This window comes from Sceloporus occidentalis, unplaced genomic scaffold (genome assembly GCF_023333645.1).
Source record: "Sceloporus occidentalis isolate IW3139 unplaced genomic scaffold, rSceOcc1.0.p SCAF_9, whole genome shotgun sequence".
Classification (NCBI taxonomy): Eukaryota; Metazoa; Chordata; class Lepidosauria; order Squamata; family Phrynosomatidae; genus Sceloporus; species Sceloporus occidentalis.
The window spans coordinates 5340305-5359255 of NW_028316989.1; the positions used below are offsets into that span (position 1 = coordinate 5340305).

The 18951-nt window shown below is 42.9% G+C and overlaps 1 protein-coding gene across 1 annotated transcript in view; it reads left to right on the forward strand.

Annotated features, from left to right (window-relative positions):
• The first annotated feature begins 2440 nt into the window (after positions 1-2440).
• Positions 2441-18951, forward strand: part of PPP2R2A (protein phosphatase 2 regulatory subunit Balpha) — a 39239-nt gene continuing 22728 nt past the window's right edge. The window contains exons 1-2 of the mRNA XM_089537416.1: positions 2441-2653; positions 6792-6869. Coding sequence (XP_089393542.1) covers positions 2647-2653; positions 6792-6869 — 85 coding nt within the window. The 5' untranslated portion in view covers positions 2441-2646. The remainder of the gene's footprint in view (positions 2654-6791; positions 6870-18951) is intronic.

Genomic DNA, 18951 nt, shown 5'->3' on the forward strand with positions numbered 1-18951 from the left:
CCGGAGGTCGCGCCAAAGCCACACTCCATTCCTAAGCACTGGAGTGCAGCTTTGGTGTACCTTCTGGATTCTTAGGATGCATGCATCATTTAAACAGCATACCTCCAAAGAGACCCGAAGCAGCTTTATTTTGGCAGTCTCTAACAGGCCAAAGATTGGAGAGGGGTTTGATCCTGGGGCCTGCTGGCAGAGATGATGCTTTAACAAAGAAGAAAAGCTATCTCCTCTATGACACTTAGGGCCCGAACAGACAGGCCAAAATAAAGCTGCTTTGGGTCACTTTGGAGGCATGCTGTTTAAATGACACACGCACCTTAAGAAGCCAGAAGCTGCACCAAAGCTGTGCTCCAGTCTTTAAAACTGGAGTATAGCTTTGGCATGGCATGTGGCCTCTTAGGACGCATGCATCATTTAAACAGCATACCTCCAAAGTGACCCAAAGCAGCTTTACTTTGGCCTGTCTGTTCAGGCCCTCATTTCCCTGTGTCTCAAAAATTTTGTTCCCCAAATCATACATTTGTAAATGTGTCCTTCCAAAGTAAGGTGTATATTCATGTATACAGCTAGAAATTTATATATATATATATATGGGTCAACTTATTCTTGTGTCAATGTAAGTACTGTACTTTAATGCTTATCAAAATAGGAACCATTCCCTGGTGGAAGGTGAGAGCTTAATCCCTCTTTGGAGTACCTGAAAGAAACACTGACCACCCTCTACTCTCTCATCCATCCAACCTTTAAGTTGAACACAAACAGTTATGGAAGTTCCTTGGCATCCTTTTGCTTTGCTTCATCCTTTACATCCTTGGTTACGTGCCCCTAAGTTTTACCCTCGACTTATCCATGTATCATATCAAAATCTATCATTTTGGCCCCCAAACCTCCCCTCGACGTATACATGATGTCAACTTACAGTTGAGTATATGTGGTAACAGAAATCTGCATTTTAACAGTGCAGTCTAATCTGTGTTTACTTAAAATTGTGTCCCACTGTGTTCAATGAATTTTACTCCCAAGAAAGTTGCAGCTTTTAGTTGTCAAAGCATTGTCACAGTGCACAATGACCCTATCGTTGTGCTATAAAGGTGCACTTAGAGAAGGACCTTAGCCAATGGGTCCTTGGCAAACCCGTCCTTGGCACATTGGTGTTGGGTGGCATTGCCAGCCCTCCTGCATCAGGAAAACAGCAATAGCAAGAACATTTCTATGCCACTTATCAGTGCGCTTAAGCAAACCATAAGCATTATAAAGTCGAAGGCTTTCATGGCCGACATCCATAGTTTTTTGTGGGTTTTTCGGGCGATGTGGCCATGTTCTAGAAGAGTTTCTTCCTGACGTTTCGCCAGCATCTGTTTCTGGCATCTTCAGAGAAAGATGAAGAAATAATAATAATAATAATAATAATAATAATAATATTTTTTACCTGCCTCTCCCCATGGATCGAGACGGAAACAATGACATTTAACAGATAGATGCATCATATTGGTTAAAACAGTGCAGTTAAAATACACATCAATTTAAAAGGACATAGAGTACATACAATTGAAATGGACAACATATACATTAATAATAATAATAATAATAATAATAATAATAGGTATAGGAGGTACTCCTGCTTCCTTTCAGCCTTGCAAAAAGAGAGAGGAAATGAACCTAGGTGGTTGATAAGCAAGGAGATACATTTATTCCTGGGCAATGGTTACTTGGTTGCATTGGCTGCAATGTCATAATAATAATAATAATAATAATAATAATAATATTTCAGCCAATGCAACCAGGTAACCATTGCCCAGGGATAAATGTGTCTCCTTGCCTATCAGCCACTCAGGTTGCATTGGCTGAAATGTGATAATAATGAAGTAATATATTTATTATTTTTATTTTTATCATTATTATCACATTTCAGCCAATGCTACAAAGTAACCATTGCCCAGAAAAAAAAAGAAAGTGAACCCTTGCCTATCCACAACCCAAGCTGCATTGGCAGAAATGTAACAATAATGATACAATATATATATATATACATATATACACTTCTGGCCAATGCAACCAAATAACCCTTGCCCAGGAAAGACACTGTAACCCTCTGCTATCCACAACCCAGGCTGCATTAGCAGAAGTGTACTAACGATGATGCCATAATGCCATTGAAGAGTGTGACATGACATTGCAGCCCATGCAGCCAATGCAAGCAAGTAAGCCTTGCCCAGGAAAGAGACTGGGAACCCTTGCCTATCACACTCGGGCTCCATGGGCTGCAATGTCCTAACAGTGATGTAACAATATCATTCAATCAGGTTATTATTGTTCCATTGCAGCCAATGCACCGATGTCTCTCTCTCTCTCTCTCTGCTGCCTTTTTTGCAAGGAGGCCCTCCTCCTCCTTCCCCTGACCCCTCCCTCCCTCGGGTGACGTCACGCGGGGCTCAGCCGGCGCCATTTTGAAAGTGTCATCCCAGGAAGGAAGGGGCGGGGGGCCCAGAGCCGGGGAAGTCCTGGGCGCGACGCCGGCTCTGCTGGGCCCCCCTCCGAAGGGATCCGCCGCCATCCTCGGCCCCTGCTGCCCCTCCGCCCGGACAGGGAGCCCCAAGGGGAAGCCCACAGGGCCCTCGGTGCCCCCCTGGCCTCCGCTGGCCGAACAACATGGCAGGTGAGCAAGAGCAGGAGGAGGAAGGAGAAGGAGAGGGGCTGCCATGGCCTCCCACTCCAGGCTGGGCACAGGCCCAAGGGGCACAGGCTGGGTCTCTTGGGGAGCATGGGCCTCCTTTCCTTTGGAGGGCATGGGGCTTGGAGGCATGGGCATGGCTTCTTGGGGAGCATGGGCTTCCTTTCTGGCCTCTTTGGGGAATCATGGGCTTAATTTCCTGGGGGGCATAAGCATGGGCTTGTTTTTTTTGGGGAACATGGGCATGGTTTTTGGGGGGAACATGGGCTTCATGAGGGGCATGGTTTCTTTGGAGGGCATGGGCTTGGAGGCATAGGCAGGGCTTCTTGGGGAGCATGGGCTTCCTTTCCTGGGGGACATGGTTCCTTTAGGGGGTATGGGCTTGCAGGCATGGGCATGATTTCTTGGGGAGCATGGGCTTCCTTTCCTGGGGGACATGGTTCCTTTGGAGGGCATGGGCTTGGAGGCATGGGCATGGCTTCTTGGGGAGTATGGGCTTCCTTTCTGGCCTCCTTGGGGGACCATGGGCTTAATTTCCTGGGGGGCATAAGCATGGTTTCTTTGGAGGGCATGGGCTTGGAGGCATAGGCAGGGCTTCTTGGGGAGCATGTGTTTTGGGGGAGCATGGGCATGGTTTCTTGGGGGAGCAATGGGCTTCATTTACTGGGGAGCATGGGCATGGGTTTTTTTTTTTTGGGAGGGCATGGGCTTGGAGGCTTCTTGGGAAGCATGTTTTGGGGGGGAGCATGGGTTTCGTTTCCTGGGGGACATGGGCTTGGTTTCTTTGGAAGCATAAGCATGGATTCTTTTTGTTAGCATGGGTTTAGTTTCTTGGGGAGCCTGGGCTTGGTTTCCTGGGGGGCAGAGTTTCTTGGGGAGCATAAGCATGTTTTTTGGGGAGCATGGTTTCTTGGAGGCATGGGCTTCATTTCTTGGGGGGGCATGGGCATGGCTTCTTGGAGAGCATTGGCTTGGTTTCCTGGGGGACATGAGCTTCGTTTCTTGGGGGGCATGGGCATGGCTTCTTGGGAGGACATGGTTTCTTGAGGGGCATGGTCTTAGATTTTCAGAGGCATGGGCTTTGCTTCTTGGGGGGACACATGAGTCTGGTTTCTTGGAGAAGAAGGGCTTGGCTTCTGCAGAGCATGAACTTGGTTTCTTGGGGAGCATGGGTTTGGTTTTCTGGAAGGTATGGGCATGTTTTTGGGGAGCATGGGCATAGTTTGGGGGCATGGCTTTTGGGGGGGGTTATGGACTTGGTTTCCTAGAGGCGTGGGCTTAGTTTCTTGAGGGGAATGGGTTTGGTTTAGTGGGGAGCATGGGCTTCATTTCTTGCGGGGGGGGCACATGCTTGAGGTTTTGGGCACATGGGCTTGGCTTCTTGGGGAGCATGGCCATGGTTTCTGGAGAGCATGGGCTTGGCTTCTTATCCTCTCCCATTCCCTGTTTTGTTGCAGCCTGCAAATCTTTGCAGATCTTTTGGCAGTCCTTTCTTTCCTCATTCCTCTTATTTTGCATCCTTGATTTCCTCTCCCTTCCCCCAGCCTTGCAAGCCACAATTGCCCAGCCTTGCCTCTTGTTGCTTCCCTGCATGTTTCCCCTCTCCTTCCTTCCTTCCTCTCTGTTTCCTTTAACCCCTTTATTCTCATGCACTTCAATCCATGGCTTTGACCAGCAGCCCTCCTTCCCTGCTAGAAGAGGAAAGAAAGTCCTGATTTCTAAAAGGAGAGCAAGAAGTTGAGGGAGTGATTTAAAGGCTGGGTGTGTTTCCAACTAAGGCTGGGTGGGGTTGGCATTGTGTGTTTTGTGTGTGTGTGTGTGGGGGGGGGCACACTCATTCATTCCCCTTTGGGTTTGTGGCTTAATCTCCCCTGCAGCAATTCTGGATTTGGGGATTGCTTGGGGTCAAGGGTTGAGGTGTTTCTTTGCAAGATTGTTGGCAAAGAGGAACAAATGGGTTTGGTGTCCAGGAGATCTGCAACATAAAGGGATAGATGGAGCATTTTTGGGGAGGGTGCATATGTGTATGTGTGACCCGGGTTCATTCAATGTGACATTGTATGTGTGATGCTCTTCCAGGATTTGTTAGAGAGCGATGGAAGCCTGAGTGGAAATTGCAGCTTGTGGAGCATGGAGCACGGTTTGAAAATGCAGAGGATCTCGGTGCTCTTCCTCTTCAATTTTCCTTTTTCCTGCAATATGTTCAAACACACCCTACAAATGTAACCGTGGTCCAAAATGCACTGCAGAAATCATCCAGTTTGAGACTGCTTGAACTGCCCTGGCTCAGTGCCAGAGAATCCTGGGAATTGTAGTTTATTGTGGCACCAGAGCTCTCTGACAGAGAAGGCTAAATGTCCCACAAAACTACAGTTTCCAGAATTCTCTTGCATTGAGCCAGGGCAGTTCAAGCGGTCTCAAACTGGATTATTTCTGCAGTGTGTTTTGGACACGTGTTGCATACAGTTGCATGGGCAATTGTGTTGAGCTTTTGCCATCTCTGTCGCTTTCTTTTGCCTCTTTTCCGCCTTCTTATCATCAGTTTGTGGTTGATAAATAAACCCCAAGTTTCCTGAATTGATTTCTTCCCTGCATTGTTGTTGTGTGCCTTCGAGTCACCTCTGACTTATGGCAACCCTAAAGTGGACCTACTATAGGTTTTTCATTGGGAAGGTTTCTTCGCTGAGGGTTTGCCCTGGCTTTTCTCCGAGGCTGAGAAAGTGTGACTTGCCCAAGGTCACCCAGTGGGTTTGGATGGCTGAGTGGAAATTCAAACCCTGGTTTCCCAGGGTCTTAGTCCAGCACAGGAACCACTACACCATGCTGGCAATCCTTCTCTGCCTAAATCTGTAGTTGAGAGGAAATAACATTGGCTGGAGACCACAATCTTTGGGAGGCCTTGGTTGCCTTTTCTGCAAGACTGCATTCAAAATTTGCATTGAACTATAATTAAAAGGTGAAATATCTTTTTATACAGCTCCATACAGTTCCCAGATATGGCGAAACAACTTTTGCCACATAAGAAAGGGCGGTGCAAACCGAATACTTGTGGGCATTGTTTGCACTTTTCCTGTGTTCCAATCCCTGTTTGTGTGGATTTGGAAGGAGCATTCTTCTCTTCTGGCTGGAACTTTTTCTTAAGTTGCTTGGCTTTATGTAGAAAGGGAGAAACTCCTCCTTCCCTCCCTTTCCAGCCATCCCCTTTGCCAAGATGCAACTGTTGCACAGCTTTCTGTTTTAAAAAACACACCCAGGGAAAGAGAGAGACTCCTTGTTTTTCAAGCAAAAGATTAAGGGGAAAGCTCCATTTTGATAACAGTCTTTCAGGAATCAGGGGCGGCCTGGTCTTTCATGCGCTCTTCCTGCATGAACCCAACCCAATGACTTGGCCTGAGTGACATGCAGAAGAAATGGGTGGCGTGTCTTGGACATGTTCTGCTGGAAGGTTCAAATGATTCACCGTCTTCTGCTGCGGCTGTAATGTTCCTGAAGTTTTCGCTTCGGTCCATCTTTTACGGTAGTTGAAAGCTTGTTCCTTTCTGAACCAGCCTCTTTGCGTTTCAGAATAGTCGTTTTCCTTCCTTTCCTTTAGTGTGTATATTCTAGAGAAAGAGTTTGGTTTGTAAGTCATGTGTTGTATAGTGTGTATATTCCAGCAACTTAGAAGTTGTGTGTTTATGTGTGAAAGAGATTGATATGTAAGTCATGTGTTGTATAGTGTGCATATTCCAGCCACGTAGATGCAGTGCGTGTATGTGTGAAAGAGATTGGTTTGTAAGAAGATCAGTCATGCGCTGTTTAATGTGTATCCTAAGACAGCTTATGAAGTGAGTGGTTATGAGGTTCTGGGGGTTGTCTTTGTAGAGAAACTGGAGACGATTATGTTCATTGCTAGTGACAAAAGGTGTGGGGTGTGTGGAAGGGAAGGGCTTACAAGTCGGTTTCGGTGTACTTACTGCTTTGGAAATACTCCGTTCTTGTGGGCGTGGTGGTGGCCGCCTTTGCCTTTCCTAACCATGCCAACAATCACTGTTTACTAGAGAGGAATGCTAACACGGTGCAGCCAGGATTAAAGAGCAGGGTGTGGGTCAACTTCTATTTAACTTTTGTGTTTTGTTTCTAGGAGCTGGTGGCGGCGGGAATGACATTCAGTGGTGCTTTTCTCAGGTGAAAGGGGCTGTGGACGATGATGTAGCAGAAGGTAAGAACAAGATTTGAATCAACTTGTATTGCTAATAGAAGTATGAGTCGGATACCACCACTGTGTTAAGTGTTTTCTTGAAAGCTCCTTGTTTAACCCCAGTTTTACTTCCTTATCTCTATGTCTGAGAAGCAGATTGTGAAAGCTTCATACTTAATTCACATCTACAGGGCAACTGCACTTTTTCTAGCAGAGAATATACAGTTCCTGTGTGTGTTTTTCCCCATTACTACACTTAGTCTTGATTCTTAAGTATGTGTCATTTACGTGAGCAATGGTACAGTAGCTTTGGAAATGCATATATGAAGTAGCAAATTATTATTATTGCTTTTAAAAAAGAAAGTGGCTTTATGTATAATCAAGAATGGTTTTATTTTTCTCCTGTTTGTATTGAGTTTGTGCAACCTGAGGTTGAAAATTCCCATTCAGATAGATAAACATGAGAGTGGAGCTACTATTAAAAAATACAATGCTTCATAGGAATAATTCTTGCAGAAACTATGAAATAGTGCATTAGTGAGGGCTATGGAGTATTGGAGATGCACAGAAAACTCTGCCTTAGTTCTTCAGGTGTGCTAAATCAATATGTTTGAACCAAGTAGGAAGGACCATATCTGATCTTCTACAAAAAGTGTGGGGAGCCTGTGTGTTTCCGTTCAGTTTCCTTCAAAATCCAGGTGTTCATCTTCAAATATATATATAAAGAAATTGTGGTGTAGTTAGACTAGTCTTCCCTTACCCTCTAAATGTGTTAGATTACAATTCCAGCAATCCTACAACTAGCATATAGACTTCATTGTTGGGTGAGCGGTAGTCAAAGTGATGGCACAACTTTCTGATGTAGCTGTAAGTTACAAGCTACCCGTCTTTAGGCTACAATCCAATGCTTGTGATGTAGGATGCAAATACACATAAGTGACATATAAGTGTCTTTTCAGAAAAACTATTGTCTTCTCCCACTTTCTCCATAATTAATGTTTCCCACTATCCTGATATAAGTTTTCCTATGCGTTACGAGGTAGGAAACCTTAACAGGGCAGTGCAACTTTCAGCATTATTTTGTGAAGCTCCAATGCGCACATGGTGACCAGCATTAGAGACACATGGGGTGAAATGCTCACTGTTGACAACATGGAGGATGGAAAATGCCATTCTATACTTTGTGGAGAGGGGCACAACTCAATGTACAACTGGTTTTTGGTGTAATTTCTGCTTGAAATGGAGAACATGTCGCTTTCCAGATGTTGTTACCCTTGACTTCAGCTCAAAGACTGAGAAGGCCTCCTGATACCATGGGACTACAAATTCTGTCATCTCCTAACATTGGCCACAGTAGATAGATGGGAGTTGCAGTTCAATGGTATCTGCATGGGTACACAGTTGCCATTTGTGCTGTAAATACATTACTCTAAGATGGCTGTGTTGCTTGTAAGACTACCTTTGTTTGGGTTGTGAATTGAAGGTTCTCCTTTTTCCTTTTAGTGAATGAATATTGTTACCAAATTTTGCTCACTGTCACTCTGTACAGATTCTGTATCGGATGCTGTGTGCTGGAAGCTGCATGAAACAGTCAGACAAGTCCATGCTTAGCTGTTTCGTTCACTGTAATAGGTGTGTGTAGTGTGTGTTTTGCTGCTGTGTATCGGATCCTTGATGCTATCCTTGAAATCTTGCAGCCTGTCATGAATTTGGAATATAATTACAAAGGGGTGCAATGTATGCTAGGCATTGGTGGCCAGGACTTGAGCCATTTTCAAAACTCATACTAAAAATACCCCTTTGTTTGAGAATTTGGTTGCTTTTTAGAGACGCTCTATGATTCATGCAGCATGCACTGTGTGGAATCATCATTCTGCATTTGACCCATTGTCTGTTTGAAACAAAAACATGTCTGTTAAACTGGAACGCCTGCTTGTAGATTGTGTTTTGGGAACATACATGGGTGTAAAGTTGGGCATTGTAAGTTACTAGAAACTTGTGTGTTTTGGTGAATGTAGCATGAGAGTGGCTGTGTACTTCCACGTATCTGAAAGCATGTAGAGTGTGGAAGTCATGAATACGTAGTAACTGTCAGCACTCCTTGAAAGAAGCCATGCAGTCTGCCCCAGTCTATGTTTACTAAGCAGGAAACATTGCTAAGTGCTTGGGAGTTGCATCCAACTCATCATGCATATAAGAGCCGATGTGGTGTTGCTGTGGGATTTGGGACACCCAGTGAGCTGTGGAATTCCAGGTGTCCAAGGGTGCATTATAGAAGCAGCATGGTGTAGTGGTTTGAGCATTGGACTATGACTCTGGAGACCAAGATTATAATCTCTGCTGGGTGATCTTGGGCAAATCACACTCTCAGCCTCAGAGGACAGCAAAGGCAACCCCTCTCTGAACAAATGCCAAGAAAACCCTGTGATAGGTTTGCGTTAGGGTCGCCATAAATCAGAAATGACTTGAAGGCATACATTAGCAACAATGTGCAAGTCATATGCTCTCAGAAGACAGCAATGTACTTTGCCTTGAGCTTGCTGGAAGAAAGGCTGCTGTAAATGTAACATAGGCGCTATACAGACAAGCGTTATGGGGCGCCATCGTCACGTGCGAGGGGCGACGCTTCCAGACGCCTAGCATCTGCATGTCCCAGCATCACAATCGCGCCGCAAGAAGAACCCGCTTTTTGCGGGTTCTTTCTGCTGCGCGAGGGAGCTGTGTGGCTTCCTTGCGCAGCAAAGCAAGGCACCGGCAGACCGCCCTTTTTGGTCGGTCTGGATCCCTCCATAAATAACACCCATAATCCCCAGTATCCAGGATTCCCCTCCCTCCCCCGTTATGTTCAGAATGAATCAGAACACATTGGCCTGTTAGAGACTGCCAAAATAAAGCTGCTTCGGGTCTCTTTGGAGGTATGCTGTTAAAATGATGCATGCATCCTAAGAATCTGGAAGCTGCACCAAAGCTGCACTCCAGTGCTTAGGAATGGAGTGTGGCTTTGGCGCGACCTCCGGACTCTTAGAACCCATGCATCATTTAAATAGCATACCTCCAAAGAGACCCGAAGCAGCTTTATTTTGGCAGTCTGTAACAGGCCATTGTTTTCATAGAAGGGACCTCTTGTTCAACTCCTGGCATCTCTTGTTTAAAGTCCCTGGTAGTATATCCTAGGTTGAATCTTTGGGGAGCTGGAGTATTTTTCAGTAGGTGCTGCAGGAATAGATGTTAGATTCACTAAAATGCAACCTCATTTCTTTTCCCTAGTCATCTACACAATGTTTGCATCCACTAAACCATCAGAAGGCAAAGATGTCACTTTCTCAGCCACCTACATGGATAATTTTGGATTTTGGAGTATTTTGGATTTCAGAATTCTGGAAAAGGGAGACTCAACCTCTCACAATAATGCTACTATTTATAAAATGTCTTAACATCAATTTAAGTATGTTGTGTGCTAAGACAAGTAGGACAGGGGAAACTTTGACACTTTGTATGTTTTGGCCTAAGGTTCTCATCAGCTCCATCCACATGATCAGTGGTAAGTAGGAGGCCAACATGTCTAGAGGGCTAAATGTTCACCCATGAGGTTGTTCTTTGCACGTAGTTTAATCCAAGACGTTAGTCCATCTGCCAGTGGAAGTATAACTAGCTTGCCTGTAGCACAGCACATAATACTCATGGTTTCTTTCTCTGTATTCCACAGGTTATAGACCTAATACCCTCCTCTGCAACAGCAGTATCAGGAATTTTGACACCAAGATATTTTATACCTGTCATACCCTTAGAACTTCATTCCAGTTCCATATAGACTAAGGTTGCATGTGGCTGCCTTCATTTAATCAACCGTTTCTCCCCTGTCACAAGAACGTGCTTTTACTCTTGACAGCTAAAACACACCTTTTAATCTTCTTCCTTCTCAATGGAGAAATAGCTTGTTACCTTTCCAGCAGAAACAATCCTCTTCTTTAAACTCTATAGGGTGAGTTGAGGGTATGCTTGCATTGTTTTGTACTGAATGTTTAAGGTCTGAGGCCTGTTATTATTGATAATAACTTCTTCAACTTCAAGCAGAAGTAGTGTATGGGTTTCAAATGCTTTGAATGGAATACTTAAATAGAATACCGAATATATGAATAGAAACAGAACAAGCATATCTAGTCTTGAATTCGATTCCCATAGATGCTTATAGGAAGGCCACAGGCAGCACAGCACTATCTCACATAGAGGACATGAGCACAACAACAGGTGTGAAGCTTGCACACACACACAAATCTTGTGTAGGAACAAATAATCCTACACAACAAAACCTGGTCCCTATCAATTTCTGCAAGATTTTGCAGAATGATTTTTGTGTGTAGAATTTTTACTTGCTGTTTTGTTTTTCTTTTCCTATATAAAACAGCCATTTTGATTTAAAAACAAAATATGTGGCTGCCTGGAAACAGTGGCGTGTGTTTGGGTTGTTCATTTGTTCATTCGTTTGCTGAAAACCCTACAGTTTTCATGCAACCCCACTACTCCCCCCCCCCTTAAAAACTGGTTTCTTTTAATATTGTCAGACTTCCTTTTTGTAATAGAGAAGTTATACGCTGCTAATTAGGGAAACTGCTCAGATTCGGGCGAACTGGCATTTCCTCTCCATTTCTATGAAGAATTGCAGAATCCTTTGTAAGAGGAGGAAAGCCTGGGTGGCTGCTTGCTTGTGCTGCAGCAGCCCAGTGCTCCTACTGTTCCATTGCCACAGTGTCTTGCTGCTCCATTTGCATGATGTGTCACTTTTCCTCTGATTGTGTGTTTCCTTTTAAAAGTGTCAGAGCGTCTTGATAGATTGGCTTGCCCTTCCTCCTCCTTTTGGAAAGGTCTTGACACTTGGGGACCAGAACAGCCAAATGTGAAGGAGCCAAACAGGCATTATTATGTATGCCGAGAGGCCCAGAGCAAGGAGGTCATTCCATGTAATAATTTCTGAGCTACCTTAGAAATCTGCCCAACAGAGGAGGAGGAAATTGGGAATCTGCTCTATTTGCCATTCTTATTTGATTTCTAAATAAGATTTATATTTATATTTATATTTGCACTTTCATCTGAGCATCCAGGAACACAGTTACTGCAGGGAGGGCCTGCTTGTTTGCAAATGTGCTAAGAGCCAGTTTATATATCCACCAAAACCAAGAACTAAATGTAAGCTTTAACTCAGTAGTGCTTTAGAACTGTGTCTCTAAATGATCCTTTGGGAAAATGAAGCTCCTTGTGCTTTAAAACCAAACCTGACTAACATATTGGGCAAAAGGGTAGGCTGAACCCTTTGCCACATGTAAAGCTTCATTTGATGCCTGGGGCTTTTCTGGAGGGTTGTTTTGTTCTTCAGGTTTTCTCCAGCCCCCATCACTTTTGTCAGCTGAAATTATTGCATGGCATTCTGGCGGTGCTATTTGCTAAACACTGGAGAGAGTCTGTAACTCTCTCTAGAGCACCTGGATTGTATGCAGAAGGTCACAAGTACATTCCCTACCAAATCAGGTATGAGGATGAAAAAGCCATGGCTAAACTCATGGAGAACTGTTGTCGGGCAGCATCAGTAATATTCCTGGAGGGCCAGATGGATCAAAGGTCTAATTCAGCATAAGTGTTTATATATGTGTATGCACACACAGACACGAGCATGATTCAGTAGATGTGCTCATTCTATTGCCTTTGTGTAGAGTTCACAAATGGCTTCAGGGGCTCAATTCTAGATGCTATAAAGTCTTTAATTGGCTATAATGGCTTTAATTGGCCTGAGCTCAGTATACCTAAGAGGCTACCTCACCCTGTTCCAACTACCTTTCAGTTTATACAGAACTGTGCTTTCTATAAGACTTTCTGTGTACTGCTACGTCTTGAAAAATTGTACTGATGAACCACAAAGGTGAGCAAAGTGGGGTCTGTGGGCCAGATGTGACTGTAGGGCCATTTTTATGGCCTCCCTTTCCTCCAAATGACCTCTAGGGGATGTGGAAAGCATTTCTACCACATTTGAGGACCTCTGGGCCAATTTATGTCCAGGACAGGCCTTTTCTGAAACAAGAAATGACTTTTGATTGTTAAAAGAGGCCTCTCCTGGGTCAAAATGGCTGAAGAAGGTCCAAAAGTATGGTAAGAATGCCTTTCTATGTCCTCTAGAGGACAAGGGGGCAAATGTTTTAAAAATAGATACAGTGGTAGGTATGGGCCTCCAGGGCCTCTTTGGGGGTTAATGCAGCCCCCAGCCTTCCACAATTGCCACAGAAATGTGATAAAACCTGTTGGTGGCTTCTCTTCAGCATTGGAGGTCTCTTCATGCAATGTCTCATCCAAGTCTAAGCATCTCTCAGACTACAAACTAGGTTTTGCTGACCAGAGCAAAACTTTGAAAAGTTACTTTGTTGGTCTGTGGCTTCTGAAACCCTTCATCGATCATCCTGGCTGGGGGATTCTGAGAGTTGCCGTAAAAAGTAACTTTTCAAAGCTCTGGGCCAGGAATGGGTTTGAATAACACAACTCCGCCTTTAGCTCTTACAAAGAAGACCCAATACAGAAGAGGAAATAAGATTACAGTGTGATGATTATTAGGCACTGATGCTGTGAAGAAAACAATTAACTTCCATGTGGTGTACTAAAGAGCCCCAACATTTAAAACATAAGGAGCAATAACACTGAGCACATTGTGTCTGCCTACGTGTATTATACCATATGTCACAGTTTCTCAAATAGGCACATGGTAGGCAGGAGAGTTCCCATTCTCATGAGTACTATAATTTATCATTGTTCTTCTTTGTACTAAGGCTGCAGAGTTGGTATGCCAAATCTTCAACTCCAACCTATATTTTCTACTGCCGGACTCATTCATAAATGGCAAATGCATATTAATTACGTAGTAATAACAAATTTATATAGCAAAATGGTTGCACAAGGCATTTCATCACCATGTTGAATTATCAGGCTACATAGATGGATAGAATTTAAAATACAGTATTTTATTTCATTAAAGTTTCCGAACAAGAAAACTTTCCTAAATTCCTATCAAAGTGAAAATGCAACAAGCTATACATCTAATACATTTTTTGTTATAATATGATAAATTGGTATTTTTAAGCAGGAGTAGGAGTCGGTACGTTTCTACCAACTCCACCCAAAGTTGCTTCCAATTAAAGTATATGTTGCTTATTTTTTGGTGCCGTAAGGCTACACACAGATATCAGGGTTTCTGACCACTTTTCCTACATGTGTTTGGAGAACTTTGGTTTACAAAAGCAGGCAGTGGATATCATGACTGGAGTTTATTTTATTTTATTTGGCTCAGGATATGTCTGATGTATTTTTCCAGAGCTTTAGGTGATATTTCAATTTGTTTGGTTTCACTTAGCATTTTGCTCTGGCTAGTTGTGATGTGTTCCAGCTTTCCCTAACTTGATGTCCTCCAAATCTTGCCGAACTACGGTTCTCACCATTCTCGATTATTTCCCAACACAGTTACGTTGACTGGGTTTGGTGGACAGTGAAATCTGAAGCATTTGGACAGCATTAGGTTGGGTAAGGATACCACAATATAGATTTTGAGTATGCACGTTTCTCTGTGTTGGGATATAGGTTTGTAAAGGGATCTTGTAGCACCTTTGAGACTAGCAGAGTGAAAGAAGTCATAGTGTAAGATTTCATAGATTTGGCCTACTTCCACAGATGTGTTTGGGATATATAGCATTGTTCACAATTCTGTCCACTATCTGATATCAATTGGATCATCGCTTCTTAAACTTTTTGGCATGGCACGAGCAATTTTTCCTTCTTTGTTCCAGGGAGTGTTACCACATTTATTGCATGTGTACCATATTATTATTGTTTGTGTAGAGTTTTCTGGAGACTCACTGTGGGCCAGAAAATGAAGACTTGTGGACCACCACTTTGAGATGCACTGCTCTATAGGATGTGTGGTTAAGAAATGTCAAGAGAACAGGGAGCACTTTCACAGTCCTCACTAACTCAGGGTCATCCAGTAGAACTGATTGCAAGATGGAGAAAGGGGAAGTATTCATGCAACTCTTAATTTAATTTGTAGAGTTCAGTGCCACAAAAGGGGGTAATGGCTGTAAAAGGAAATGAGACAAAGTCAAGAGTGTACATCAGTTAGAGAAAATACTAATTAGGCAAGATAGCTGCCATGTTCCAGGGCAATATGACACTGAATAATAATACTAGTTTCTGGAAAGCAGCAGTGGGACGGCTTCTTTCAACTCCAGGAGATTATTCAGAATCATCCAGCTGGTCACGCAGAGATGTGTACTCCAGAAAAGATGGCTTTTTGCTCTGATGTGTTGTTGTTTGCTCTCAAGTCATTGCTGACTTACGGCAACCCTAAGGTGAACATAGTTCCTGCATGGCAGGGGGTTGGACTGGATGGCCCTTGTGGTCTCTTCCAACTCTATGATTCTATATCATTAGGTCTTGGTAAGATTTGTTCAGAGGGGGTTTGCCTTTGCCTTTCTCTGATGCTGAGAGACTGTGACTTTCCCAAGATCACCCAGTAGGTTTCCATGGCTGAGTAGGGACTTGAACTCTGGTCTCAAGAATCATACTGGAACACTCGAACCACTATACTATTCTAGCTCTGTTGGTCTGATCTAGAAGATCTCATGTTCAGCATCTCATTATAAATAATTTCTTGAAGAGCACTTGAGCCCATAGTAAAAATGGGATTCACTCTGGCCATGTAAGTCCACTTACATGGTTTTATCAATAAAGTCTTGTTGTATACATTTCACAGACAAGGGGTAAAGAATGCTGAAACCCAACCATCTCACAGATGTCTAGCTCAACTTTAACTTGCATTTTGAGAGTTCAACTTCTTTACGCATGGTTTTCATGCCTACTTTTGCAGCAGTAATGACTAGGTATTTCCTTTTAATTATGATAGATAAATTATATGTTGAAGATCATAGATTCCACTGATGCATGGGTTCAGCTATTCCATATATAGTCCCTATAGTTTGTCATATGGTACCCAAGTCTCCCTGTATTTAACTAGTCTGGTCCTCAAAGCACAAACACACAGTCCACCACTGGGGATGTACTTGAACAACCAGGGTCTCCTCCATATCATAATCAAGTAAGAGGAAATAGGGAGGATTTATGGTATGACAGCAGGTAATACTGTTGGATTCTATTTTTAAAAATGGTATTCATACTCCAAGGATTTGAAGGTGTATCCCCACCTCAGTTTTTAAATCCACCCAAGGCTTGGGAGATGGGAAACCACCCATATCACCCAGTGAACCTTGTGGATGAGCATTTGCTTGAACCTATAGCTCCTTGATACTGATCTAACATTGAAAATAGTAAACCACACACTGAATATATGTTACTCTGCCTGTTGTGGAAATATCATATGTTAATGTACAAATACCATTTATACTTGAACATATGAAGCAGTGACAATTCTGGCTGCCTTAAAGATATCAGAAGAGACCACCCAAATAGTGGCTTGAGGGCTTGAAATTATGCTTCAACTATCACAGTTTGATCTGCTTGGGGGGAAAAGTCTTCTTGTTAATGGGTACTCCTAAAATACATTGATTTTTAATTTTCCAGAAGCCTCCTTATTCATATGAACTGAGATGTACCAGTACAGTTAATCCTCCACATTTGTGGCTTTGACTTTTGAGGACTTATTAACATGTTGTCTCTAGGTTTCTCTCAGTCCTCCACCATAATAACTATTGCCAACTATCTCCAGAAATTGTAGTGCTGGCCCTAGAGATTTCTAGAAAGAACACCTCTCTAGGAATCTGTAGGTCCTCCAATACAAATCTTTGGTCAACCTCTTGTTGATGCTGACCATAGAGTTGCACTGGAGGATCTAGATATTTCTAGAGGGGTGTTCTCTCAGGTAAGAGTTTTGCAATTTTCCCACTTTCACAGGAGTCCTGCATCCCTGATCGTAGTGAATGTGGAGGGCACACTGTACAATAACATTGCTTGGAGATTACAGGTAGTTAACTCCCTATTAAATTGATAGACCTGGAATCTATCAACCTCTGCACATTTACCTAGGTCTGAGCCCTACTAAAATTCTTGGGAATCACTTGTCTGGGTGCATGAGAAGAAACTGCATAGCTAGCAAAACTGGGCAAATGCGTGTCAGTTTTAAAATCCATTAATGTGAACTGATGATTCGATACAGTTGAGCTTTAAAATGGGAACATAAGTTTGATTGTTTGTTCTTGATTGCAATGTTGCACCTGCAACATCAAAATAGTGATTGTCAACCATCCCCGGATGGATAGAAATTCAGCAGAAGCATTGAATGGCCAGTGTTCTCCAAGTCCACTATTCCTTTGTTGTACACTGGAGGAGAAATAATTACATCGCTGAGTTATTCTATATATGTAGTTTTCCATTTAGAGACCTACAAGGGATTTTGCCTTGAAATGTTGCTATTTGGGTTACTTGTCAACCCTCTAGGCAGTCAGGTTTCTGTGCTATTTTTACAGCTGCACAATTGTGGAGCTGTTCTCAAAGACCTGGATTTTCCTATCCCTAGCCTCCGTCTATAAAATGCTTTCAGTTGATAAGTGAATTCTGATTTCTTTTTCAGATAAGGCTTTTAATATTTGCACAGTGTTCATTTCTCAAGAGAGGGAGGAAGCCCTCTAGATTTTAGAATAAGGAGCCAACTTGTCCTCACCCAACATCATTTTTCTTGGTCGTAAGAAGTTATAAAGTAGGATACGAATTTTTTTGGTTTTATTTTTTTAAAAAAGAATTGACCACCATTTCATTTTAATGGAAAACAGACAGGTTTTCTAACTTCATTTTTTTAAAAGGCCACAATCTAACGTCACAGTTATCTCCATTGTCGAGGTTGTATTCAATGTTCAGCTATCCCAAGAGCCTCTTTTCTATAATAACCTTTTTATTAGGTGGCACAGACATTATTGTCGAACCTGAATTTGTGCAGGGCTGGTACGTTTGGACTGAGCAGAGAGATTCACTAAATCAACCTCTTTGTTTAGATGTGCCTTTTCATTACCAGTTTTCATTATTGCAAATGTTTTATTGCCAGGGCTTGTTTCCTAGGCTGCTAACTGCAAGTAAATGTTGTTACTCTGTAAGAGGTACTCCTTCCTATATGAATCCTTAACAAAGCAATCAGAATTAATCAGTTCTATGAGTGGATCCTTCATACACTTCTTTCTGGGTTTGCTCTCAACTGAGTATAGTGGATACCCGAGCAGACAGAAGTTGACTGTCCTAGGATTGGAAAAGATCCAACATTTGCTCATGTTCCTATCGTTACTCAGTACAAGAGGCTGAAAATGTAACAAGAGGAGAGGTTATTGGAGGAAGGGAGGAGCATTAGCAGGGTTATGCCTGTTGTAGTAAAAGGAAGCAAAGTATAGTAGTATCTGGGAGAGTAATGTGTTGTATTTGGAATAAGTTTCAGTGGACAGGAGTCTACGGTTGCATCTGCACTGCCGAAATGATCCAGTTTGATGCCACTTTAAATGCCATAGCTCAGTGCTGGGACTTGCAGTTTATTGTGGCACTGAGAAAGAAGGCTAGTTGTCCCATGCAACTACAATTTCTAGAATCCCATAGCATTAAGCCATGGAACTTAAAGTGGTATCAAACTGGATTATTTCAGCAGTGTAGATGCAGGCTATGTCATCAGAGGCATGGGTTGTTGTCTGAGTTGATAGATTATTATACATTACATTGGGTGGCAAGTGGATGAGGAATATGGTCTGTGTGGTAATAGGGAATAATAATGCAAAATACCATATATACTCAACTATAAGTCGACCTCATAAATTGAAGGCAGGTTTTGGGGTCAAAATTATGGATTTTGATATGACCCGTGAATAAATCGAGGGCAAAACTAACTAAGGATGTAAAGGATGAAGCAAAGGAAAACAATGCCATAGAGCTTCCAGCAGGCATAACTATTTGCAGTCATACTAAAAGCTGGATGGATAAGAGAGTAGAAGGGGTTCAGTGTTTACACCGCAGATTATCCATGACTTATCCATGGGTCAACGCAAGTACTGTACTTTAAATCTTATATTAAAATACAGTACTTACATTG